The following is a 26119-nucleotide window of genomic DNA, read 5'->3' as shown; positions in this document are numbered from 1 at the left end:
TACACTCGATCGTCTGCGCCTGTACGCCGTGTGTCAGCTTACAAAACCACTAGCAATAGCAGCGTCCCTTTTTTTTCTTTGTGGCGATTTTGTAATACGTTTATTGTTGAACGAACATCTCGGAAGCCCATTGTGATAGCAACGTACACCTGTCATTCTTGTTTGTTTGTGCCCTGCCGAGATCGTCCCAAGATTGGACACCTTGACGCTGTCGCGGGCGCCGCCATGTTGTCGGGGATTTCGCTTGCTGTACACGTTTGCAAGTCTTTCCTGAGGACGCCGCCATGTTGCTCAGTTGGGATGCGCTTGGACGCGTCATAATCTGGTTATGAAGACTTGCTAAAGCGTCGTAGTCGGAATATGGCTGCTGCTAAGCGCACCCCAGCTGAAGAAGAGGGGGGTGCCCTGAGGCCTTGCTTGCAAACGTGTATTGACAAGCCACAAACCACGACAGCCCGTAGTTATTGGCTCTTGACTTCAGTCGACTGCCTTCCAACGAAAGTTTGTACACCGGATTTGTGGAAACGCTTTCCGGAACGTTCGGCGGCCTTCTGCCGCACCTGAACGCATCGGGCTGAAACGCAAATGTGTTTGCCTTTATGCGTCATGCGTGACTGAGTCTCACTTGAGGTAAAACATGTTGGGGATGGCGCAGGCCGAGCAAATCAGTCCCAGCAGAATCCAGGACCGGCACACGTAGGCTAGCAGGGGAAGGATGCAGAGGCCCACAGTCCACGCGATGCAGCAGACACCCAGCATCATTGTACGGTGCTTCGGCCCCACGAGCTCCAGGACTGCCCAATTGTAAAGAAAAGGTGGATTTAGAGGTACACCACATCTTCAGCCTGGGTGGATTCCTCTATTCTCCACTTATAGACACCAAGCGCTTAAAGGGAAACTCCGCCAATTTTTCTAGTGTCTTCGATTTGGCTGGAAATTGACAGACCAAATGAATGACCCTTTCTCAACTGATAGTTAAAATATTTTATAAAAATAAATATTTTCCGTGAAGTTGTTGAATTTTCAAGTTGCACCGGCCGCGAAGGTCCCAGAAGGCGACTCTCTATTGGCAGCTATGAAAAATCTCTACTTTTCCCTACCCACGTACGTCACCGGCGGGCAGGCGGACGAGCGACCCGAGGCAGTCGCGAAGTGGTTTTCCTGGGGCCAGCGATCCATATTATTTTTTTACAGCTTCAAGGTTAAAACTTCCCTTGCAGTGGGAAGCAATTTGTGATCCGTGATGGATTGTAGGAACAGTGCCGAAAAAAGCATCTTGCCAGCAGTGGAGGACAGCCAAGTCAAGTTGCTTTTGCGCGAGCTATGTGCCGAGAGACAGGGCGTCACGTGAAACATTCTCACTTATGCTCGGAACACTTTTTAGCCGCGTGCTGCGATTTGAGTATCCTTCTGCAGCAAGTACACCTTTAAGAGAGGCAAGGGCTGACTCAAGCCGGCTGTGACCACTACGGCATCCGTCCAAAGGCGAGCGCTACTAATATCGAGAAAAAGAGTGCACATTCCAGCACAATATTCGACATTTGGCGCAGTCACGTTTGTTGTACACAATTGCTTCACAAATTTTTTTTATATATATATATACATTACATTCGTTCTGGACATCGAATGTAGCTCGGGTCACTCTCGGAGTTCCACTCACGCGGCCGATCTGCTGAAGACGAAAAGTGAACTGTCTAAACAAAGTCTGAGTTTAGACATGACTTTCGACATATTGCTATTCGTGTCTGGTATTACAGAGGTTTATGGAACAGGTGTTGAGATCCATTAATATATGAAAAAGTCGGTGCCTGGTTTGTCAAGTGGTTGGCGTGCAATGTCGTCTCGCAGAAGAGGTGGTGAAAACATCTTTATTTTATTGTACTGTGGACAAAGAAGAAATGTTACATAGGACTGAAAAGCTCCTTAAAACCATAAAATATTAATGTCGTTGAGGGGAGGCATGCTCATTTACAGCTGATGAACACTATGCAAAACAAAGCTTAAAAAAAATCGTATATAGATTTACTTCCTTCCGACGTGCATTCACGGATGAGTGTTTGAGCGTCTTGTATTCTACTCTAGCAGTAAACAAGAAAAAGAAAGAAAGAAAAAAAAAAGAAATATTCGTACGAACATTTTTTGTAAATTTTGTTAACTTATATTGAATTAAAAAATTATAATGGATTTCTGTACTTTACGTTTTATTGTATATTCAAGAAAAAAATTCTTTATTCTAAGATGAATAGTGCAGTTGTGTATTTTATACGTCTTTCATTGCACCATGATTGGCGCGGTGGTTGCGGAGTTCTTTTAAATGGGATTTTAGCACGATCTCCATGAACAGTAAGTCACCAGCCATCTGGCCTACATGAATGCGGTTCATTCCATTCCATACAATTCTCTTTTTACAAGAATCACAGTCTAGACGTGGAAGGTCACAACCCACCACGCGCATGTTCGCCGCCTTGGAAGGCGAGCAAAGCACGCGCCACACGCACGAACGCTGAAAACGGCACCGACCAGAAGTGTTTTTCTGGAACGGTCTATCGATATTTTGCGAAATTAATGAAGCACCAAGGAACAGATGCATGTTAAAATAGTAGACGTGATGGCGTCTGTAACAGTAAATTTTCTAAAGAAAATGTAAAGCAAATGGCACTTTCCTTCAGATAATACAAGCGTGCGGGGTATCTGTACCCGGATTCCGAACATTCTCCGCGGTGCTTGGGTAATTTGTCAACGAATGTATTGCGTGACTCTTCGGCCTTTCTTCGCCAGTGCAACTGCCAGCTTCTGATAAAAGAATAACGGATTTGATAGCGATTTCACGAAACTAGCCAGCCGTGGCTTAAGCGTACCGAGTTGAAAAAACGATTATCTCAAAATTCCAGTTGCTTCCAGTTTTATGGCGCGTTCACACTGGAAGCGGACCCGCGTTCGGAAAGCGGATCCGCGCGTTCTCAACCGCAAAGCGGCTAGGATCGAGCAGTTGGAGCGCGTTTTTGCCAACCGCTTCGGGACCGATTTCTCCCAACCGCTTTCACGAACCGCAAAGCGGCAACCAATCACAACGCGACGCTGACGTGACGTCAGTGACTTTCGAAACAAGATGGCACCTGTCGGTGGTGAGGCGTCCAAGGCGCTGTAGTCCTAGCGCTGTAGTCTTAGCTTTCGACAAATCAACAGAGAAACTTGATGTTCACGTCCGTCACTTGAATTTGCCGCGAAAAGAATTCACTCGGTAATTTTAACGGGCTTCGCATCGGTGATTTGGTTTTGGTAAGAGTTTGTCGATTATTCCGGGTGCCACAGCCCAAGCTCGCTGCCTTGTTAATCTCTGCCTGTAGAATGTCAGAACCCGCCCCTGATCGACCGAAATGTCAGCTTTTCTACCCACTAGGACAGTTGCGTGAACAATTGAAATCTTTCGACACCGTGCATGATCACCACGAAGGCCGATAGAGACGTCGTGAGCTTGATTGCGTAGCCAACGCACCACCGCGGAGGGGGCAGGGTACCTGCGCTAGCTGGACCTGTAACGTTTACTACTTATAAAATAAATAAAGGGAACCTACTCAAGGAATAAAGTGTACGTACCAGACAATGCAGAGGTAATCGATACGGCGTTTATTTGAGCTTAATGCCAAACAAACAGTAGACTCGATCGGCGAGCGAGTGACGAGAGGAGAGTCCGCCACCAAGGAGGCTACGACCGGCTAGCACCGAACACATTCCCCCGCACCACGTTCCACACCATCGCTCACAACTTCGAAAATGATAAGAGCGAACATCAACGAGGGTGGAAAACTGGCCCTCTATCCCGAAAACAAGGTCAGCTATTCATGCGGGAAGGGTCCAGTTCGAAGAAAAGGTCGGGGGCATCCTGTTCTGAGTCAGCAAGGCGCGCCTAGCTGGGCTTTGCTTGTGGGCGAAGTCGAGGGAATCACAGGCGAGTTTGGCGGGTCCATGCTTCTTTTTTCGCTCCTTGAACTCGTGATGCGCGCGAACATCCCGGAGAAAAATATTCCGAGTGCCAAAATAGCGAAACTTTGGCTTTCGATCTTGAATTAAAGTGGATTTTGGATTGTAAAACAGGGTTGCCAAACGCAAGTCTCAAAAGATCAGGCGTGGTCGCCGAGAAACCGCCAACCGCCTCTCCGTGTGTCTGAACGGGGTCGCTCGCGAACCGCATCCGCTACCGCTTCGCGAACACGGATCCGCTTCCAGTGTGAATGCGCCATTAGAGCGCAGCTCATAGGCGCCTGTGTCCGGATTGAGCGGCGTCGGCGTCGGCGTCGGCGTCGCCGTCGCTGTTGCCGTCGGCGTAACCGTGAGGTCACGTGACCTTCCCAGGTCACGTGACCTGGGGGTCACGTGACCCCTAGTTCGCGCAGCCCCCGAGGTCACGCGACGTGACCCCCCCCCCCCCCCCCCCCCCGCTTCGAGATCACGTAACCCCCATGAGGGGAGGAGGAGAAAGGAGGGAAGCAGGGAGGATGAGCAGGGGGGACGAAGCCGAATTTTCATTACTCCGAAAAATGATTTTAAAAGACTTTTGTCTCTTGTCCCTCGGCCGGCCTCGAACCGGAGCCCTTTCGTTCAGGAGTAGCAGGCAGGATCACGAGGAAGGAGGAGGGAGGAGGAATATACGCTCCCCTCAGTACCCTTCGCTCCTCCTTCTCAAGAGCTGCGCTCTAATTCGGCGTTACAGAAAGTTGTAAACGGCTTTCATTTTTTTTTTTTTTACTTTCTCATAGTTCAGCGTGTAGGCACAGTTCGTACTTTGTGCAACTAGAGATTATTGCAGCACGAACGGCCCTGTTTTTTCGCTATTTGACGTGGGAAACGAGGGCGCGAGCGTACCCGATTGCCGCCCGCGCGTCTCGCTGCCTGCCGGTGATGTCACGTTGAGATGACGGGGAAGGCTACGGAAAAAACCGGGGAAAACGATGTAATGGTTTGGGCAGTGAACAAAATACCACTTTTTAAAATTAACTAGAATGAATGTAGAGGACCGAGATAGCATTTCGAAATCACGAAGCCATCCGCACTCAGATGATGTTTTTGAATTAAGTAGCTCAAAAATCGGCGAACTTCCCCTTTAAGAAACACGAGACTTGGCTTAATGCGTTCACCTTTTTTGCTTTTGATTTGTACATTGGCGACCACATCGGCGAATGCCGCAATCGAATTGACTGGGGAGCGGTAAAGTTCGGGAATCATCATGCCCTGCATTTTTTAAGTTATAACCCAAAGAAACTTAGGGAGAGCAGACTTGATCGCGCGGGAATGTCGGAGCACAGACCTCTGGTTTTAATGATTAGTGGAGGCCAGCTGCCTTTGTCAATACTCAGGTCTTCTAACGCATTCGAACGCTGGACATTAGTGTCCGGCGTTCGGCGTTTGTATCCGTTCGAAGATCGAGTAGAGACAAAGGTAACTAGCTTCCACCAATCCTTCCAACCAGAGCTCGGTCTTCCGACTTCCCCGCGCACCTTCGTCAACTCATCTCTCTCAATTTCTATTTTTATAGAAAGAAAATGCTAATGTATATTACATAACTAGCGACGGAATACATTACATACAAGAAAGCAGTGCAATTTTATTTATGAACAGCAATGTTAGAAGTCTCGCCGAAGTGCCCTGGATCGCGTTAGGTTAACCTTGACCCTTAAAAAAAAGCGTTGTTGCTGCTTACGTATGATATAGGGCAGCTGAAAAATCTGCGGCATGACGCTTGCGTTGAGAGCTCGCAGTGTGGCGAACGCTGTGAAGTTGGTGACCAGAATGGAAGAGAGCCCGGACAGCACAGCCACCACCACAGTCATGAAGAACGTGTACCTTCGACCGATCCTGAAATATGACGCCGGATTATACTTTTCTGTCATCTAAAAAACATCTGAGTAAGCATAATACGTAAAAAAATATAAAAAAGACGAGCTTCTAAAATTATTTACAAAAGACAGACACAAAAAACACGATAGTTACAGCCATTGTTTTCTTTTTATTTAACATTAGGAGCAGGCGTTTCACACTTTCTTAACAGCCGATAACCCCATAGACAATATAAGCTGAAACACCCGATCCGCCGGTCTACTGCGTTTCCGGTATCCACGCGCTCACTTGTTTATTGTTTTTCTCAAATAGTTCGAAGTATGAGACTTTAACTTCGGCTTCCTCTCCTAATTGGGTCCAAGGCTCTATTAAAAAAAATTGGTAGGTACGAAAGAAAAGCACAAAGAACCGTGTCAGCTCATATTGACCGCGGTAGCGCATATGAATAGGATCAGCATTATTTGATCGCAAAAGTCACAAATTCAGTGCCGGAAAATTGGGCTTATTCTAGAATTTCTGGAATAATCAATGTAAGAATAGCCAAGGTATCCTTGTACCTTTGATGAAAACTGACAATTGATGTTTTTTTTTAAATGTCGGGCAACGTGATGCGGGGGCGCGGGCTCCTTCTTTTGTAATCTCCGTCGGAGACAAAATTTACCACTCTAGAAAATACGAGCAAAGGTCCGTAGGCGGAAATAACCTTCTACAATGTTCGTTGAAGCTGTATTGCTTTGAAATTTATGTTCGCGTGAGCCAAACAAGTGTACACGGTGTCACAAAGAGAGGTCATTTAGCGAGCTAAACACAACAAAATGAGGAATAGTTATACCGAATTTGATACTCGAGCAAGAGGTTTTCAGGAAGGTATCCTTCTAACCGGCACCACACTCAATCCTTCGATTTTTTTAAAGGGTTAGCCACTGGCAGGAAATGTATGCTCTTATGTTACATATAAAATACAGGGTGTTTCACAACACGCTGGCCTAATTGCTCACGTGAAAAGTATGTACGAGCATAACAGATGTCGATGACATATTGGTCACGGCGAAAGTGTCAATTCAGGAAATTATTAACGTTGGCTATAATCAGGTGGTTAGCTGTTTTAAGTAGCTAAATTTTTAATTAGTAGATTAAAAGGTATTGAAAAGATGTGGGCATCATCGAAAACCACTAAATTAGTGCAGTTAAAAACAAAGTTAGCTAGGCACGTGCCACATTTTACCACGTAAAAAAGAAAACAACAAACCATTTGCACCTGTTCTTAGATTTCGGTTTTCTTTCACAGTACATCTATGCAGCAGCAAACCCGTTCCCCATGACCAATACCTGCAACCACGACTTCGCTTTTTCAGTAGCAGAGAAGGAAGTGCGGCACAAGCTGGTGAAATGCAACGCTGTGCTGTTCGAATGATATTGCAAGAATAAGCTTCGATTCTTGTGTTCACTCCCGTAACATGAAGACAAATTTGCGACGGCGCGCTTGGGGTCTTTGTGCATGGGGAGCAGGTTTTCGTGATAAACGAAAAGCATAAAAAGCGGTCTAAGTGAGCATTGTTTTTATGAACGCTGTATAATGGTTTGCGTGCCTTATATTTTTGTAAATTGCGATGGTTGAGTGGTCTTTGATGATGCCCTGAAAGTTTCTAGTGAAGACCATACTTTTGAATTGATGTACTAGAAATTTAATTGCTCAAAATGTTTAAGACCCTAATTATACAAAAGGTCAATAATAAATATTCCATTCCAAGAATACCACGATGGCATTAATCTTTTTCTTTTTTTTTTTGCGCGGTATGTACTTTTCGTGGGAGCGATTTGGCAAGCGTTCCGGAAATTAGGCGCCAATGACACTGAAGCGAAGCCTTAAATGCTGTATACGAGGAGTAAAAAAATACTGCAGAGTATGCTCTTTGACTCCGGGTTGAAAGGACTACGTAGAATATTTAGTTACAGACCAACTCAAGCCCTCAGAGTCAGTTTGTCGTCTTAGCTTTTTTACAGAGGTATACGTGACAAAATCTAGACTTCATGAACCCCGACTCGTTTAGTTTACTGCTCATGTGAAATACCAGACGTCGTAACATGACTGCAGAGTTATTGCATTAACATTGGGTTGAAAAAATTGATTTTTTTATATTCACAAAATAAACAAAGGGTTAAAAATATTCGAAGCAGACCAGGCACGTTTTTCTGCTCGGATTCACATCAACGTGCTCAATAATATACGTCTTCAAAATTCGCTTAAAAAAAGAATAAATATTGTGCTTAAGACATCTTAATCGTAGTGATAATATTACAATTAGAGTTTTATTCTTAATATACATATACTATATATATATATAAACGGACATACATTGCTCGTTTATGTTTTGAGGACTTGGTGTGATCCGGAAATCTTAATTTTATTTTGGCAATTTAGGCCCCAAATTTTAATGCATTTATCTGCCTTCCATACAGCTGTATCGCCTCTTTCAACGTAGTTTTGTCATTTATGTTTTCCTTCGTGTATTTTGTTGCTAAACACAGATTGCTACACAGGTCGGACTGAAATAACGTCAATCAAGAAGTTCGCCATCTTATCACTATTTTACAGCATCAATTGCTAGGTCAATGATAATGGTAGGATAGAGGGTTGCGGCAGAGATGAATTTAATACGAGAATATTGAAGCGATAATAATACACATCAGAACCGAGCTCTCGAAACTGTAGCAAACAGCACTGAAACGTAAAGCGTTGACGACAACATTGTCATTTAGAAAGAAGAATACAGTGGAGGTGAGTTGAATTACAATTTGGACATTCAACCTTGTAGGAAGCCCACACTGTTTTATCTATTATAGACTTGATTATTACGAAAAAAGAAGAAAGACCAAAGAGCAACAAACTAGGGTCAGTGCTCGAGCTTAAATAGTAGAGTCAAGAAAGATTTAGATAATGGTTAGCGCAAACGAAAATTCCCGAACACTATCAGTGACAATCGTTGTAATTTTTGAGCAAAGTTAGCTTTGAGAACGCAGAGCATATATGCATAAGAGGTCGAGCAGTTCTAATTTGGAACTTCCCTCGTTTATTTTTCATTAACACACGTTCCTTTAACATACGTCGGAGCCCAATCGACGGTAGGTACCGTTGGGCCAATCGAACAATGCCGAAAGCGTCACGTCACTGCGAGTGATATTTTTCTGCGGGTATGGTATTACGTACCCTTAAGACCTTTGCAAAAAGTCTTCTTCTGCGCGCTGCCATCTTTGTTTGCTCGGCTGTGAAACGCCTTCTGTCCATTTGTTTATATTCTAGCCTTTTACTGCGGTCTGACCTAAGGTAAAACCAAAAGTTACTTAGGAACAAAAACTTCGTTTAGAAAGTTGATGATAAACTGAGATCTTCTATGTTTAGACTGAGGCTAGACCAAGACACAATCCTTCGCTGTCGGCGTTCTCTTAAAGTCAGATAAAGTATTGAACCCCTGCATAAAAACGTTATCTCCAGTCACAAAACAATGCGACCTATATAATGTTTACATACCTGTCCGACAGCGTGCCGAATAATACTGTCCCCACGGCACTGCCAACACTGCTTAGCGTGAAGACAAGACTGGGCAAGTGAGCCTTGTCGCATACCAGGTTCCACTGAAACAGAAAGTTTGAAACGCTAAATAAACACTCACTTTACTTTCTGATCACTTGACGGATGCAATCATTTATTAGAGTAACACTTTTTTTTTTGTTGGACCCAGAATCTCACGCTTGAAAAAGGCGTCAGGAGGAAACCAAGCCTTAGACACGGCATCTTGTCAGTATTACTCTCAACACTTTTTGAAATATTTTCACCCATTACAATTACCACTTTATGTGTAAGAAAACAGTCCAGGTTACCTGTGTTGATGCAGTGCTCTCGTAGTTTGTCTTGTCGTAGGTAAACTGCGTGCAGGGTATCCTTTCAAGACCTGGCACTTGTAGCCTTGTCCAGTTTTCATCGCCAGCGTGATCCAGATACGTTTGCACAGCACTGGCGTTGAACGCGGAGAGCGGATACACCTCACAGTTGTCCTTGCTGACAAGGAGGTCATGTAGTAGCTCGGGGTCGCCCCCCGTAAGGTTGAACACTTCTCCCAAGTCTGGCAACAGGCAGGAGTGCTGAGGCACGGACAGCATGAAGATTTGGTTCATAAAGTATCCAGGCATCAAGAGCGATGCGGGTGCCAGGTAGACCCAAACCAGTATTTTCTGGAACTTGCCGTAACCGCCGGCCTTCTCGATGACGTCTTCGAATTCCATGCTGGCACCTCAGGTTGCACCTTTAGGACGAAGAATCGAAGTGCGAGTGAGAGACCACGAGGAAGCAAACGAGCGAATGCAGATTGAGGTGAACTGGTCGGCGTGTTACGGTGCTCAAGTTGCTAGAGGCAAGAATAACAGTAAGGACCACGTTATCTTACGGAGTCGCCTGTCCAGATTGGAGCTATCGCGTGGTCTTATCAGGTGCGCAGCAGCCTAAAGAGCTGAACGAGCAGACTTCGGCTCAAGAGGCTTCGCATCCTATAGATGTAGCCGTGTGTGCAGCTTGGTTATTAGTGAGAGAGCTAAGGTGTTTTTAGGCCCACTTTACACTCTGATATAATGACGTATTTATGTTGCTTATCAGCGTGCGGTTGTTGGTTGCTGTTGTACGTATATGCCACCCTTTTAAGTCTTCTTGAAGATAGGTAATGCCAACAAATGCATAAGAAGGAAAGGGCACATGGATTCTGTTATCTTTTCTCCCCTTCCCTCTGTCTTTTTTTCTGAATTTATTTTGGTTAGTTTGTCCAGACAAGTTAGATGGACTAATACCTGAGACTTATACTTAATTCCTATCACTGATATTTTCACCACGGAGTATTCTTTAAACATCGACTTAATACGAATTCATTTCTGACAAGTATACAGACACACACAGACACAGACACACACACACACACACACACACACACACACACACACACACACACACACACACACACACACACACACACACACACACACACACACACACACACACACACACACACACACACACACACACACACACACACACACACACACACACACACACACACACACACACACACACACACACACACACACACACACACACACACACACACACACACACACATCCTGACCTTCCTTGTGTTGAGGTTCATGTTAACTGGCTTCGTACAGTTGTGTAAACAAAATTGAAGACGCCATTTAAACGTGCCAAAAAACCGTTAATAACCATATTCTGCGCATGATGTTCCAGATTATGTAAAAAAAGTTCGTTTGTTGTCAACAGAGTACATTTTGATTGCATGCCAAAATATAAATTACAACCCTTAACACTATACTTTTCAGCCTAAATCCAGAAGCAGCGCTGACGAGCTAATGGGACCAATCAAGCTGCCTCAAAAGCGCAAGTTACTGTGCCTTTTATATTTACGATTTGTTCAGCGATGATAGAACACGTACCATGATGGTGTCTTTTTGACGCTGTCTGATTTGTCCCATCAGCACGTAGCGTGGGCTGCGTCTGGACTTATTGGTGCACTGACACCACAAAGGTCGCATTTTTCCATTTTTCGTTGTTGTCTATAGGCAACCGGCAACGGCCAGGCGGCGCCAGCAGGGCGAGAGCGCACGGTTATACCCCGTCTCGTTGTAACTTGGGAAACGGCGAACGATAAGCCCCACACTGCGTGCCGAAGGCTTGGAAATGCGCGACGTATACGAGCGCAACGCACACATATTGGAGCATGACGCAGCGAAAAGTCTGATACTTCTTCAAAGTTGAGCCGCATTCCGGTGATACGCAGTCACGTTCCGATTGGCCCGCCCGGGCCGTAGCTTCCGTTCTACTGGCACGTTACGCGATCACGGCTTCCTGGGATACTGAGTATTTCTTGCTTCAGACACTAGGCTCAGCGGCGCCACCAGAGTAATAGCTCACGTTTGAACAATGCAGCCGCCACTCCCAGGGGTACCCAATATTCCTTGCTTCAGTCGCTAGATGACGCCAAACCAAACAGCATTGCAGGTTGGCTATAACGATGCAAATTGTAGTCATAGACAAAAAAAAAAAAAATGCAACAACGCAAAAAAAAAAAAAAAAAAACTTTTTCCCCCGCATGGATGTGAGCCTTGTTATTTTTGGCGTTTTTTCCCCCTCTTTTCACCCCCTCGTTTTGTAAGCGAAATCTCCATAATATTTATAAAGGCATTCGTAAAATATGTTTTTGAATTCAATTGCGAACGCACTACGGCCCTTCTTTCTGAAATAGCGAAAATTGGATTCCGGAGCGATGTCGCCACCTGGCTTTTTATCCTCCCTCGGAAAACATGGCGGCTCCTGCGGCGCTCTGTACATGCAGCACCAGCAGCGTAGACTTTCCATCTTCCCGGGGGTGGGGCTTGGCTTTTCCGCGCAATTTTTCTACAGCGGCAATTATCAGTAGTTTATTTTAGGGGGCACATTTTACAGCGTATTTATATCGCCATGTGTTCGTCGCTGTGTGCGTTATTTTGTTTGTCACTACTAGAAGCTCGTTACATGGCATGTAAAGAGCGTCTTGGTAAGGATCATGACCCTCAGAGCCCCCCCCCCCCCCCCCCCCCCCCCCCCTTTTGGATTTTACCAGGGGTGGGCACGAGCCCCGATGCACCCCCGTAGTTACGCCTATGTGTAACACTGAGGATGATCGGCGAGTCGGGGAATCCGACCAAGTTCTCTTTTTTAGGTGCCCGACGACCCCTCAGGCTTCCAAAAGGAAGTCATCACCCGGTAAAAACAACTGGGTTTGGTGTCTGTGTACCACTATTTCGGTTGTGACCGCGCTGGGGCAGCCTTTCACGCAGAACCGTCTCGACCTGGCCCCTTATGTCGCTCGCAAAAGCCCACTGCGCGTTCTCTTCAACCTCACACCTTTTCAAAGAATTTGAGTTCGAAGAATTGCCCTAAAAGAACTTTAAACTGGAAAGTGAGGCTCCGTCTGCTCGCAGCGATAGGCGGCAGGCACGGAGAAGAGAATTTGATCGCGGGATGTGGGCGAACCCGACACTTCGGGTCGGGATAGTTCGGAGGCGTGAGAGAAACCGATTTGCAGGACGACTCAATCTTTGACGTCACTGCTTGGTGCGGATCGCGCGGGAACTTCAAATTCGGCTGCGGGAAATTGTTTTTTTACTTCATAAGCACTGCCTTTCCAAGTTCCAAATTTTGAGGGTAATTTCTGGACATCGTTTTCAATCGTTTCGGATAATAATAATAATAATAATAATAATAATAATAATAATAATAATAATAATAATAATAATAATAAAAGATTGTTACCTATCAGTGGCTCTTTAAGGTGAAACAAAGTATAAAAGTATGAGCTTCACAGTAATCTTTTTTTTATCTCTCTGAATTTCACATCTAAAAAGAGAATAATAAACCCGCCATTAAGCTTCTAAGTTATGTAATATATGAAATTGAAATGGAAAGAAAAACTAGAAATGGGAAAGTGTCATGATGTACAAAGTGAAACACAAAGCTGGCGAGGGCAGCTGTGACCTTAAGTTATGATTGTCAGTGTAGTGAATGTGACCCAATCATTTCATTAACTGTTATTATCGCACTTGTATTAAACCCCGATTCTATTCTATAGCTTAACATGGTGCGCGACCCTATTGAGTTTATTTGAGTTATAATTTGTACGCGTTGTTTTTGTTTCAGAGATATGCCGATCATGTCAACGTAAGAGGAGGCCTCTTACGTCGACATAACCGGCACATCCCTCGAAGTTCCGAAGAAACAGCTGAGTTCACACGCATCAGGGCCCGATCCGCATAGTTGCATAGCGTAACAACTTGCATGGCGTGCGGTGTCTAGCAGCGGAACAAAATATGAGGCAGAGTGGTTTCAAGGTTTTCTGCACGAAAATTGTCGGTTTATTCAGTGGCGACTGGCGATTCGTTTGAGTACACCTGTGGCATGGCTCACAGAAACGAAGCTCCAAATTCTACCATGAAATATAATAAAATCATGTGATTGAAGATCAGTGCAAACTTCATTGTTGGTAGGTAGCCCACATATATCATATTAAGATAAAAAAAGAAACAGCAGAGTGTACAAGTGATAAAACAGATCGCTACAACTAATAACAAGACAAATTTTCTAGCAAGAGAGGAAGGCCAAACAGCGCATGTCTTTTGTTTGTGAAATTGTACAGTGCATAATACGTGATATTTTCAGGCTGCCGAGGTTTCTGCATTTTTTAGGGTCTCTTAATGGCTCGTGCAGTTCCATTTCATTTTTTTTTTAAGAAAAGGGGGGGGGGGGTGCATATGAACTATACAAAAAAAAAAAAAAAAACGCACCGTTGTGCCAAAATATGTGTTGTTCCGAAACATGCGGGTTCTGTAAGATGTAAGAAGTGCTCATGACTTTCCTACGGCAAAGCATTCGATGTAATGGTGTTGGTGTTATATCATCGACAAACCTTCGAGACGTGTCATCTTACGGGGCCGTGGGTGTTGTCCGCTGCCAGAGTGAACAACGTCCATCGAGATTAGTTTGGTACCATGAGGCCAAAGATAACCTAACCACACGCGCAGGAATATACATATTTCCTCCGACTGCTGCCAAACGAGATGTGATGCGATATCATTTAGCATCCTTTGCCCGTTTCAGACGTCCGTCGAGCCCCGCGCTCTCGGTCTGGAAATTAATTATAATTTTAAACCAATTCAGTTTTTTCCTAAGTTAAGCGGAGGGATCGGAATGATTTATAACTGCGAACGAACTCAAAAATTTCCGGCTAGATTGATACCTAAAATTAATTGGAAAATAATGATCCGCCAATTTGGATTTTGTCACTAAATATTGACACCGTGTCGGGGCAGAGGGACGCCCACATGCATAGTGTTTGGTGGATCTAGGAATTGTATCGCATTTAAAACTAGAAATTCACCGGGCATATTACGGTTTACTTCTACTATACCTGCCTAGAAACCTCTGCTATGCCCTTCTGCCCTGACAGTGGCGACATCGTGATATTACTCCAGAATAAAACTTGATAGTATTGAAAGGGGAGCGGAGCAACGACTTCATTTTGGTGGTATACAAAGTCACTGACGGCTTAAAAGAAACACAGGGCATGAAGACTCCCGAACAACTTATCGTATCTCCACTGCCAGTGGCATTACGACAATAAAGAGTTTTTGTAGCTCATTCCGATACCTCCGGTACCTAAATCCGGTAGTCCGCCCACGGCTTTTCGCATGCATCATATCGATATCGAAGGTATTGGAACGATCCACTAAAACTCCCCATTAGCCGATAAGAAAGGCAAAATGGAAGTGTGGCAAATGGTAATATATATACATATATATATATATATATATATGTACGTATGTTTGCGCAACACCCTGCGAAAGATTTATATCGCGGTAGGTTATCGAGGCACTTAGCTTTATAACCTTCGGACGACTCCAGGGAAATCTCAGGATAGGTCAAGAAGGCGCGCTGAGCTTTTGTGACGACGATAAAGGTCTTGATCGGATAGATTCCTACCCTTGCCACGAGCTCATTTCGAGTGGCACTGTTCCAAACGCAGTTGGGGCGAGCGTAGTATCGACCTGCGATCTTGAGTCTTCGCGTGCGTTTCGGTTGGCGCTCCACCGTAAGAAGGGTACTTCAGCTGGTCCAAATATCATCAGAAATCTCTGTGTGGCAGATATGTAAAAGACCCGCGTATAAGGTTTTCAATTCATATGCTTAAAATTTTTGCAAAAAACAAAACAAATCACGACGAGGCTTTAGTAATATTTTTTTTTTTTTTGTTTGCAGCATGTGCAGGATTCGACTGTGAGTTTCGTTCTTGTCACAATGATGGTCCCTATTGCTCGCAGTAATTCCATTCACATAAAGTAATTACGTCGAAAGTGACCTCCTGTCAAGCACACTGAATGCTCGCGAAATAGAATGAATTAGTTGCACAGTGGAGGACGTTGTATTCGCTCAGCCTTTCGAAAGTCAGATTTAACGGGGTACGTTGCTGATACTTTTAATAGACTAAAATTAATGATTGACGTGTTTGTAAGTACTTATTTTAATTATGCGTAGCATTATGCGTTTCACGAGTCATAATTCTCATGTTCCAAAATGAGTAGAGGTTTCTAGAAGTAAGAAAAAGGCGACAGTAATATGATGGCGGACACTAACATCTCCAGCACCAAAATAAGAGGCCTGTGAAGTGATGAAGTGTTGATAAAAAGCCCGGTTAGCCATTCAGCTGTGAATGACATGGCTAATGTCTTTGTACGCTTACCATTTACGCAGACGTTCAGTAAACAGACGGAGTAGGTACAAACATTTAATTCGTGCCTGCGAGAAAAAAAACAAAAACAAAAAAACGAAATATTTCTAGAATAGACTTTCCTTATAGTGGGGAAGTCAGTTTCCTTCGTCTATTACTAAAAAAACAAACCTACACAGCTTGCAGCGAATTTGTCGGACACAATTCCGTAATTAAGCCGGCAGATGGCGTTCATTATCGATTGTCAGCGACAATGATTATAGTAAAACCGCAACGTCACCATCATCATCGCCATGATCAATCAAGCGGCGAGCCTGCGCAATGGCATTATAGTGGCGAAGCCACTAATTGAGGGGCGAGAGGCTAAGCTGTGCGTAGTTATCCTATTCCTTTTTTTTTTCTTGTCAGCGGGAAGCACAAATTCAGAAGAGATTCATTGAAGGACTGTGTTTATATTTGGGCATATGTAATGCTCAATACACAAGTATAGAAGTAATGTCAATATTCAATTGGGGGACTAGTGTGCAAGAGGAAATCACAAATGGCGTCCATTAACCTCAAATGTGCATGTTAATGGTAGACCTGACTTAACACCACCGGATGTCTACGTAACTGGATGGTTGAAAACAGACACACATGCACACGCACGCACGCACGCACACACACACACACGCACACACGCACACACACACACACACACACACACACACACACACACACACACACACTCGCGCGCACGCATAAACACACACAGAAACATCTGGGATTGTTCATTTCCGACGAGGACCGAAGGTTCTATCGCCAGGGCAGGTTTTATGAATGTTGCGGTGATTTATCTCGGAGATAAGTGCGTGTTTTTTTATTAGACGTTACCATCTCTGTGAGAAGCAGGAAGTAGCTGTAGGTACCTAGCGACAAGCCAACTTGTGCTGCATGGAGATGTCATTGGAACTGACGGGCCGGACGCAGGTTACGATGGTTGCTGCATCCAAATGGTTTGCATACTAATCGCCCCTTCCCCTGGCAGACAGCGGACGCTCGGCGCTCCCCGAGCGGATTCTTGTTTCCCTCGCGAGATGCGAACAATGTTTCCGTGTGCCGGTTGTAGATCTGGAGTGGGTGGATCGCTCACCGAGCGGCTCCAACCGATCCGCGGGGAAGGGGTGGAGCGCGTAGAGAGGTTTGGAGCAGGGTGTCGAACGGGAACCGAACTGAGCCGAAAGCCGGAACTGAACCGAACCGAAATCGTCACCGCCATGTTGAAACTGAAGCGGTAAATATGTAACGGTAACCGGTTCTAAACGGTTCACTCTATTTTTTTATAATTACAAAATTAATTTTTGAGAAAAAAATTGGCAGCTGTATCGCTATCCAGTGATCAAATTGTCATATACCGAATTGCGATGTGCGACAAATTGTAGTTTTTTTTTATGGTGCTTTTGTACTGGCACTATGATTAATCTTCTGTCGCCTGCTCACGCGAAGTCACTGTCTCAAGACATACTTTGAAGTAGTATTACACCACGTGACCCCGTGACCATGTGGTTTTATTAACAAAAATCACCAATTAGCGAGGGTGATGCTAAATTGAATTGACTGGTATCTTGTCCAGACGCCAAGCTATGCCGAAAATGTTCACTTGGGCACGCGCTGGGTACGCATTATTTTAGGCCCTACTTGACCACTTGACGAAGGTGCGTATAGATTAGAACGTACAATTTTGATCACACTTTTCTGCATAATTGTTCGTCTGCATCACAGTGCTGAGTATAAACAATGTTGGTCACGAAACGAAGCATTGTGACTTTCGCTTAGAGATTCTATGGGCTGTTTCTCGCGTGAGTTGCAACGTGGTGGCGCCAGTGTGCAAATAGCTCCCAACCACTTCCGGCTCTGAGGTAGACGGCGGGTTTCGCAGTATTTGCCAAATGAAATATGCATGCTATCTTTTGGAAATGGCCACTTGTAGCACTGTCAGACTTCATTTACTCTCACGATGAAAGAACGAAGAGTTGAAAATGAGGAAATATACGTGGAACCGTAAGTGTGCCGGGGCTACGCAAAAGATGGCGCCACTGAATTTGTTGCCAAGCAAAAAAGGGCGAATGAAAGGTAGAAAGGGCCTGTCCTCAAACTTTTGTGACATTTTTTTCAAATGATATTGCTTTTAGCGCAGTTGCGTCCTCATCATATATATTGTAAAATATATTTCATAAACAAGATTTCACGATGTATATTGCGGGAACGTGCCCATTCCATGATTTTATGCATTGTAATTAATTCCTAAGTTCAACAGCTCAACTAGGATTGAACTTCTAATACTGTGGCGCAAAGGTGCACCAATCACGGCTGTTTTAGGCGAGCTACCAGACGGATAAACTTTCGATTCGGGTACAATATACGCCACCGAGGTAAACTAATAGATGTTGATTCGTACAAACACGACGTTTAATATGTTGATCTAGCTTTTCTTTGACTGTTTTGTTGAAATTAAATGACGCAATGTTTTATTTGTGTACATTAAAATAGAAGTTGATTGTACGAATGACAAAAAATTTATATAGTTACTTCGTTAGCGCTTGAAATAGTGCCTATTGCCAAAACGACGCGGAAAATATATTCTCAATTCAGGGTTTAAACCGTTTCGAACCGTTACTTTTGCTGCACGGAACTAAACGGCAGCAGAACCGAAAGCCGTGAACTTGAACTCAAACCGACCCGATAAAAATTTTGTTTGAACACTCTGGTCCGGAGTAGTTCTCCGCGCTGCCTTTTTCGGAGGAGCACGATATGTAGTCACTCGCAACATTTCAGTTTCGATATCAGCGTTCTTGCGAGGGAATGGGAGAGTTTTGTGTTGTTTTTTTTTTTGGTTTCGACAGCTGGGTGGGTTCTCTTGTTGTGCTCGCTTTCGTTCATGAACGTACCAACCGGGGGTGGAGGGGGAGGCAGCGTGCAAAAAGCGCTTGCCCGCCCCTCCCCCCCTCTCAGTTCTGAGGTATGGCATTGTGTTTGCCCCCGTCCCTCTGAAACAGCCGCCACTGGGCATTGCAAACACTGGTCGGCGGCGCCCAAGGGATTCCGACGGCACCGCACCCCGGCCCTGGGGGAAGTCTGGTTTGCCCTTCTACTCAAAAACAAGTTGGTACGCCACTGCTTTCGTTCCTCTCATCACTAGCTGCTACTCGACCTAGAATGCTGCGGTGATGGCATCTTTGCTGTTAGTTTTAGGAGGTCTAATAGAAAGCAGAGCAGTGACAGCCAAGGCAGCGACAGCGACGAAGATAGAACTCATCAAGCTCCAGCTGTAGTGACGACTACGACGAGGCAGTCGTCATCGGCGTAGTGTTTGCTGAGCGTTGAATCGTAGGGCATTATTGGGTTAAATGCGGTACCAAAATAATCGCAAAAGGTCACAGACGTTCCTGCAGCCGTTGACTATACGCCTGTTTCATTTTTTTTTTTCAAAGATACCACGGCTCAGAATAATCTCTCGATTATGTCTCTCACATAAATTTTACCACACCAGCACCAACTTATCTGATTCGCTGATATCACCTCCTGACAGAATTTCGTCACGCCTCAATTGCAGCCGTTGCATCAAACGCATAACAGGCAAAACGGTAGCCTTTAATACGTCATTCTTTCCTCATGCCATAACTCTCTGGAACTCTCTTCCTAAAAAAATTCCGCTTTTTGAAAATCAGTGACTGCACGTATGCAATAAATTTTAACCATTTTAAGATGCATTACTCTGAGTATTGATTCTACATCAATTTTTTTGGTTCTATATTTGTGTTTATATGTTCTGTATTACACCACAAGCCTCCTCCCCTTAAGTAATGTCCCACGGGGCCCTTAAGGAAAAATAAATGAATAAAATGAAATATGCGTGCCAATGGTCATAGCAGGTATGACTACGCCGAAACATAATTGTTTTAGCAAGCCATATGCAACCGACGACAGTTAACCTCCTGGCAGATTGAAGTAATCACATCAACAAAGTTGTTAAGTGACGAAGGGGATTACAACATTTGATGAGAAAGCAATTCTTTATTTTCCCTATAGAAAAAGTAATCCTTGCAAGCATCATGCTGAAGCCAGTATTGAAGAAACCATATACTTCGTGTTTTCTTGAGCTTTGACCGCCAGTTAATTACCATAATATCCGATGCACGGATGCTTCGGTGACTCCCTCTCGTAACTCGACATCATTAGCAGACGTAGGTGCCCGCAACATATAACGCCACGTAATAAAATAGTACTGCGGGAACGTACTTTAAGTGGAAAAAGTCTCCCCGTAGCCCTGTAAAAGACAGTTACATCAGTAATACGGTGCGGAAGTTCGCCTGCTTCATTTGCTGAGGTTGTGGTGACGTCAGAAGGCCGAGCTCTGATCGACTCTGATTGAAGGATAGTGGGTAAGGCTCAAGGAAGCCTGCTTTGAGGCCTAGCCAGAATATTTCAATCAGGGCCAATCAGAGGTTGGCGTTCCGACGCCAACACAACCCCCCGCAATAGAAGCAGACGAACTTTCGCTCCGCGTAGTTTACCTCCGCTGACCAATTGTTCTGCAATATTTGATAAGCGAGCAATCACATAACAAATCACACATATATACAGTTCATATTGATCGTGAAGAACAATATTTAGAAAGTAATTGAAAAAATTAGAAGATTATTTATACGCCAAATACTCCGGAGATGGGAGTCGCACTCGGAGGTGACGATCGCTTTACGGCATAGTGTTTGGCATGCTTAATTGCATCCTACGGCACGTACAAGTATACTTCTAGTTGTCTTCATCGGATTTACATAACTGTGAGGAAAAATTTATTGTCTCTTAACGTCGAGGTCACTGTTAATCAAGTAGTAAAAAATCGGAGGTGCTTCCGATCCGGGGTTTATGCTTTACACAATATGGCAATGGGAACCGAAACCGTTAAAGGGATGCTTAACCAAAATCTGGATTCCACAAAACAGAATGGCAAAAGCGTGCGACGGGATGCTACAAACACCAAAACATCACTCATACAGCGATATCTCGAACGGATGACCGTATTTTTGAAAAAAAGAGGCGCATTTGGCAGGAATGTCGACGTATGTTTCTCCGAGAAGGAGAGGGAACGGCCTCGCGTCTTCTCCGCCTCGCGGCCTTGAGGGAGCGAAGCGAAGAGAGGTGGAAACAAGGTATCTTGACGTCACGCGCCTCATCGGCCTGGTTCAATCTCGACTTCTTTTTCGAAAAATACGGCCGTCCATTTGAGATATCGCCTTACTAGTAGTGTTGTAGGGATTGCAGCGTCCCGCCTACAACTCCAGCATTGTTTTTTTTTTAAATCCAAATTTCGGTTCACCATCCCTTTAAAAAGCGCGGGCAGACGCTTTGAAAGCGGTGGTGCTGTGAGTGTTGAGCTAGATTTGCGCCGCAGCGCGTGCCACTGGGGTAGATCACGTGACCAATCGCTCGGCGAGGCCGACCGCTAGCGCGGAGCTCTCGGCATCTGCCAGTGGAAGGTGCTATAGGACTGGTTATTTTATGATCTGACAACGAATTGGAGGATGCAATTCAAAACGATTCATTTAAAATATGCCAATAAAAAGGGAAAGTATACTTTACTGCCTGAAACTATATCTTGCGCTATATACAATTAATTATTTTTTTTTATTTACAAAAACAACCTGCAGCGCCGAAGCATTATAGCAGGGAAACACAGAATGAAACACATAATCGCGAACATAAATACAATGGCAAAAATGCAAGAAATGCTGCTAAATAAAAGAACACACACAAACTCTTGAATGTAAAAGAAAAAAGCACGAAAATCCTTCTTACTATATGGTTTTATTGTTGTTAACAGCTGTGGGTTTCAGTGTGTCATATCGCAACATTGTTTCCTCGTGTCTTTCGTAGTTTCAATTCTCTCGGCAGGTTACGTTCCACGTAGCGCGATGACCTGCTTCCTTCCAACTGCTATCCGGCTGATTGTCGCGTTGCTTCACCTACTAACCGACAGCGGACCCACATACTGATTATCACCGTACCCCAATCTCCAGCGTGTCGGCCGAGTCAAGACTACTTGTATTGCGACACAACATGTATCGGGGGTATGGCAGATTGACGTTGGCAGGAAATGCGTGACCGCCTTAATCCACTTGACGTCATCGACGAGTTTGAGGAATAGCAGCGGTTCTGATTGGCCACGACGGTATCGCACGACGGTATCGCGAGACACTTCGGCGACGATAAACGTCTAAACAAATTCGACGATTGCGTTACAACATAAGCCAATGGTTTTGAAATAAACGACCGTGCCTCATATTGCTCTACCTTCTATTTTTCTAAGATTAATTAGGAAAAGTTACTTTTGGAGTTGCCCTTGCGTCTTTAAGAAATTGGTGCGAAAACACTAAGGCCCTCGAGTTAACCGTTTTCTTGACCGCCAGCGAGCACATATCCCCGGCAAAAAAAGAAAACAAAAATTGAAGACACATGACGTAATTAAGGTTGATTTTTAAAGTAACTAATACCAAATCACGAAACAATTTTACTTTATTATTAATGTTTTATTTTTTTTTGCAAGACCAAGGTAAACGCTACCTGAATGGAAAGAAGATACGTATAGTGAAGTTGACGATTCGGAAAATAAAGTTCTTTCACTATCTATAACATCCCAAATATAAGAATCCAGGATTCCTGGTGACTTCCGATCTCAAGGTTATTAATTAGTATCTGGCAACTGGTTCAACGGCGTACTAAACGGATGATTATTACAAATAAAATACACTTAATGCGATCATGATTTGAGAAAGCCAAGCATGAAACCAATAAAGGTTCTACCAGTTAATAAACTAACTGTAAATAAACTCAAAACACTAAGTAATTTCTTCAGGACATTCGAGAACTTCTCTACAAGTGAGACGTGCGTCCTGTGCTAGAATAGGCCTGTCCTCTACGGGATTCTCCAACTAACCTTGACTAAGATAAAATAGAAATGGTGCAAAACAGAGCAGTTCGGTATGTTTTAGAAAAACAAAAGTAGGGACGAGATTTTAGCGCAACGGGCTACAAATAATAGTTAAAATGGGATACGCTTGAAGAATGCAGAGCGAAGCTTCGTTTAAAGCTGTTTCATAGCACATATCACTCGCAATCTGGTATTCCACGTGAAACGTATATCTTTTACATATATACGCTCGTGTGGATTACATCCAGAAAGTACGCGAGTGAAGTTGTAAGGCCGTAGCATTTCGTGGCTCTTTTTTTTTTTTCAAAAACAATTGGTCAATGGAATCAATTGCCTTCGCCTATGGCGTCAATTCTTTTCAATGGTGCATCTTCTTTCTGCTTTAGAAGCAGAGACTTCATTTTATTGGTAATCCTTTGAAAAAAAAAGAAAACACAAAAAAAAGATACCGCAAACGATAGTTGGGATATATTTTGCCTTGTTAGCGTTTGCTCTGTATGTCACGATAGCAATCTTTTATTTGTTATATGCCCGAAGTGAGTTTGATCCTTTTTCGAACTATCGTAAGCAATTTGTAGTTTCTTGTTTGCATTTTTCTCTTTCTCTTATGCGAATATTTTAAGTTTTATCTGCTGTTAAATTTCTTTTTGTGTGTAACACCCTCCCTCCGCCTCCCACCAGTGTAGAGCTGCAAGGAGCTGTAGGTATTAAATCAATAAATAAAAAAAAACACGTAATTTTGTTTTGATGTCAATGAAGCACACTACAATTCGTACGGCGCATGGTAAGCTACAAAATGCCCATTGGATGGTGTACTGATTTGCTGGTTGTCATAATTTGATGGTTGTCGTAATTGGAAACAGAATTGTTCTTCAATGTCAAGATGGCAAAGAAATTGCAATATACGGTTTTTATACTTCAACGGCTTGTTTCATACACACAATTGATGTCTTTTCCTAATCTCATAGGCACACATTCAGTTGACGCTTGTGTGAGGCACATGTAAGGCCGCGGTAAATTGTGTGCATGTTGCGGCTGCTTTGCCGGCGGGTGTGTTCTTTTATTATTTGTTTTCGCTCCCAACGCCGTAGGCCCGAGTGCTCGGAGCGCGCGCGTGTTACCCGATCCGGGCAGTCGGTGCTCAGGCGCCAGCCAGGCGGCGAACAATGCACGGGCCGATTAAACGAGGAATTCGGTTCTGGCGGTTGGAAAACTGATGGGGTGTTATATTTACTTTCGGACGTTTATTGTACAGGTGTATACCTCGTGATCTTCTTCTGTTTTAAAATTATTGGTCGGTCCTGGCCAGAGGGAGAGAAGGACCTTTCCTACAAAGGCCCGTGTCGGGCGAGAAAAGGACGATTTTGGCGTATGAGCTGGGCGCGCACGCGGACTTGGAGGCGCGCAGCAATGACTTTTTGTAACGAACGTACAGAGTCAGTAATTATTTGAACTAATAAACACATTGGAAAATGTCAACCATCTAAAGGCTCCTGGATTCGGCGTCGTCAACAGAAGACGCCGAGGACCATCGTCATCAGAGAAGCACGAAGAACCAAAAAAGAAACTTTTACTGCATATAAGTTGTCTAGAAGAAAGAAGCTTTTTATCATTATGTAGGAATTGAGTATCTTGGTTTTTTTGTTTTGAAACCTAAAAGGTTTTAGTCCGTGGACAATAACTTTTATCACTCTGGCAATTTTGCTTGTCGGTTGTAAATATTTCTGCTCTAAGTTTACGTCAGGGCTACTAAAAATAAGAGCAAAATGATTGGAGGAGTTCCGCGGATGTGTATTTTATACCGCCTGGGTGTGCTGTAGTTTTTTAGATAATATGTTTTTCAAAATCGCAGATATTATTTGCTATGTATTTAGTGAAAAGTTCAAAGCAACGTAGTTGAATCGAAAACTTAGGAAGGGTTGTGATAAAATGATTGCGGCGTGAAAGCAATCTGTTAGTGCGTAGTATTTTATAGCAGCGACAAGTACGCTATACTTGAACCTCCGGGCAGAATCGAAACAAACGGCACAACTCACCTGTGTAAGATAGCGATACACGAAGTGCTCTCCGAAGGCTTGGCCTATAGTCTGTGGACGGGTAAGGGCGCTCGAGAGGAAAGCCCTCCCGGACATGGACGATGAACCACTTGTGCCTCACTTGTCAAAATCTGAGTGTGTGTGTCCCGTCCGTTGTTCGATGCGTGAATTGCATACAGCGCGCCCGCGTCCCCAGATGGAGGAAATTGTGCCCCTCTCCTCTGTCGTTCACCAAGGATGAAGCGAGATGGATTCATGCGAGGCGTAATGGTTGAGCAACTGCGGCTTGGACTTCCTCCGCCCTCCCCTTCCCTCGTGGACGGCCGGAGGAAGCCAAGTCTTCTGATCGGCGAGAGTGCCGTCTACGGTGGCGTGGATGAGCACCATGGCGTCACGCATGCGGTTTCGCTCCTCACGGTACGTTCTCCTTTCCAAGTTGATTGAAGGGGAGAGAAAAATGTTCGCTTTAAGAGCGAGAAAATGATCGCGCACACTTAAAGCTTGAAGTAAAAGTAGAGATGGTGGCACAAACCGGAAAACAAGCCAACTGGAAGGGTTAAAATATACGAGAGAAAAATAGGTGAGAGGCGGCAGAGCGTGAAGTGTAGGTGCATGTATCTGTCTTCAATGGAACCACGTAGCGGTACGCTTCGCATTATGAAACTTAGGATCATATTATGTGTTTTCAAGGCTCTGTGATACCGTGCTCTTGAATAAAATTCGTGAAACAAGTCTATTTCACCGACATAGATTGCGAAACGTCACTAAATTCCTCTACTGGTTTCAAGAATCAACCGAGATTGATAAAACACTACATCGGAATTACGGATATAGATGTTTATTTAGATGGCTGAAATTTGGTCGGCCTTGAGAAAGGGGCGACGGCGTCTCCAGCTGTGAGGTAGACATTTGGCCAGTAAAGGAGTACCACCAGCCGCAGCCTTTAATGCAGTAGTGACTAC

At 44.3% G+C, this 26119-nt stretch overlaps 1 protein-coding gene across 1 annotated transcript in view; it reads right to left on the bottom strand.

Annotated features, from left to right (window-relative positions):
• Positions 1-10380, bottom strand: part of LOC8041414 (carcinine transporter) — a 34607-nt gene extending 24227 nt beyond the window's left edge. Inside the window, exons 1-4 of the mRNA XM_029991610.4 lie at positions 9715-10380; positions 9365-9468; positions 5699-5853; positions 626-794 (exon numbers count right to left, since the gene is read on the bottom strand). Of these exons, the coding sequence (XP_029847470.2) occupies positions 626-794; positions 5699-5853; positions 9365-9468; positions 9715-10116 (830 nt within the window). The 5' untranslated portion in view covers positions 10117-10380. The remainder of the gene's footprint in view (positions 1-625; positions 795-5698; positions 5854-9364; positions 9469-9714) is intronic.
• Positions 10381-26119: the final 15739 nt, after the last annotated feature.

Source organism: Ixodes scapularis, unplaced genomic scaffold (assembly GCF_016920785.2).
Source record: "Ixodes scapularis isolate PalLabHiFi unplaced genomic scaffold, ASM1692078v2 PGA_scaffold2__306_contigs__length_199485367, whole genome shotgun sequence".
Classification (NCBI taxonomy): domain Eukaryota; kingdom Metazoa; phylum Arthropoda; class Arachnida; order Ixodida; family Ixodidae; genus Ixodes; species Ixodes scapularis.
The sequence above is the reverse complement of the archived record's forward strand: the minus strand, read 5'-3'. Positions and strand labels throughout refer to the sequence as shown.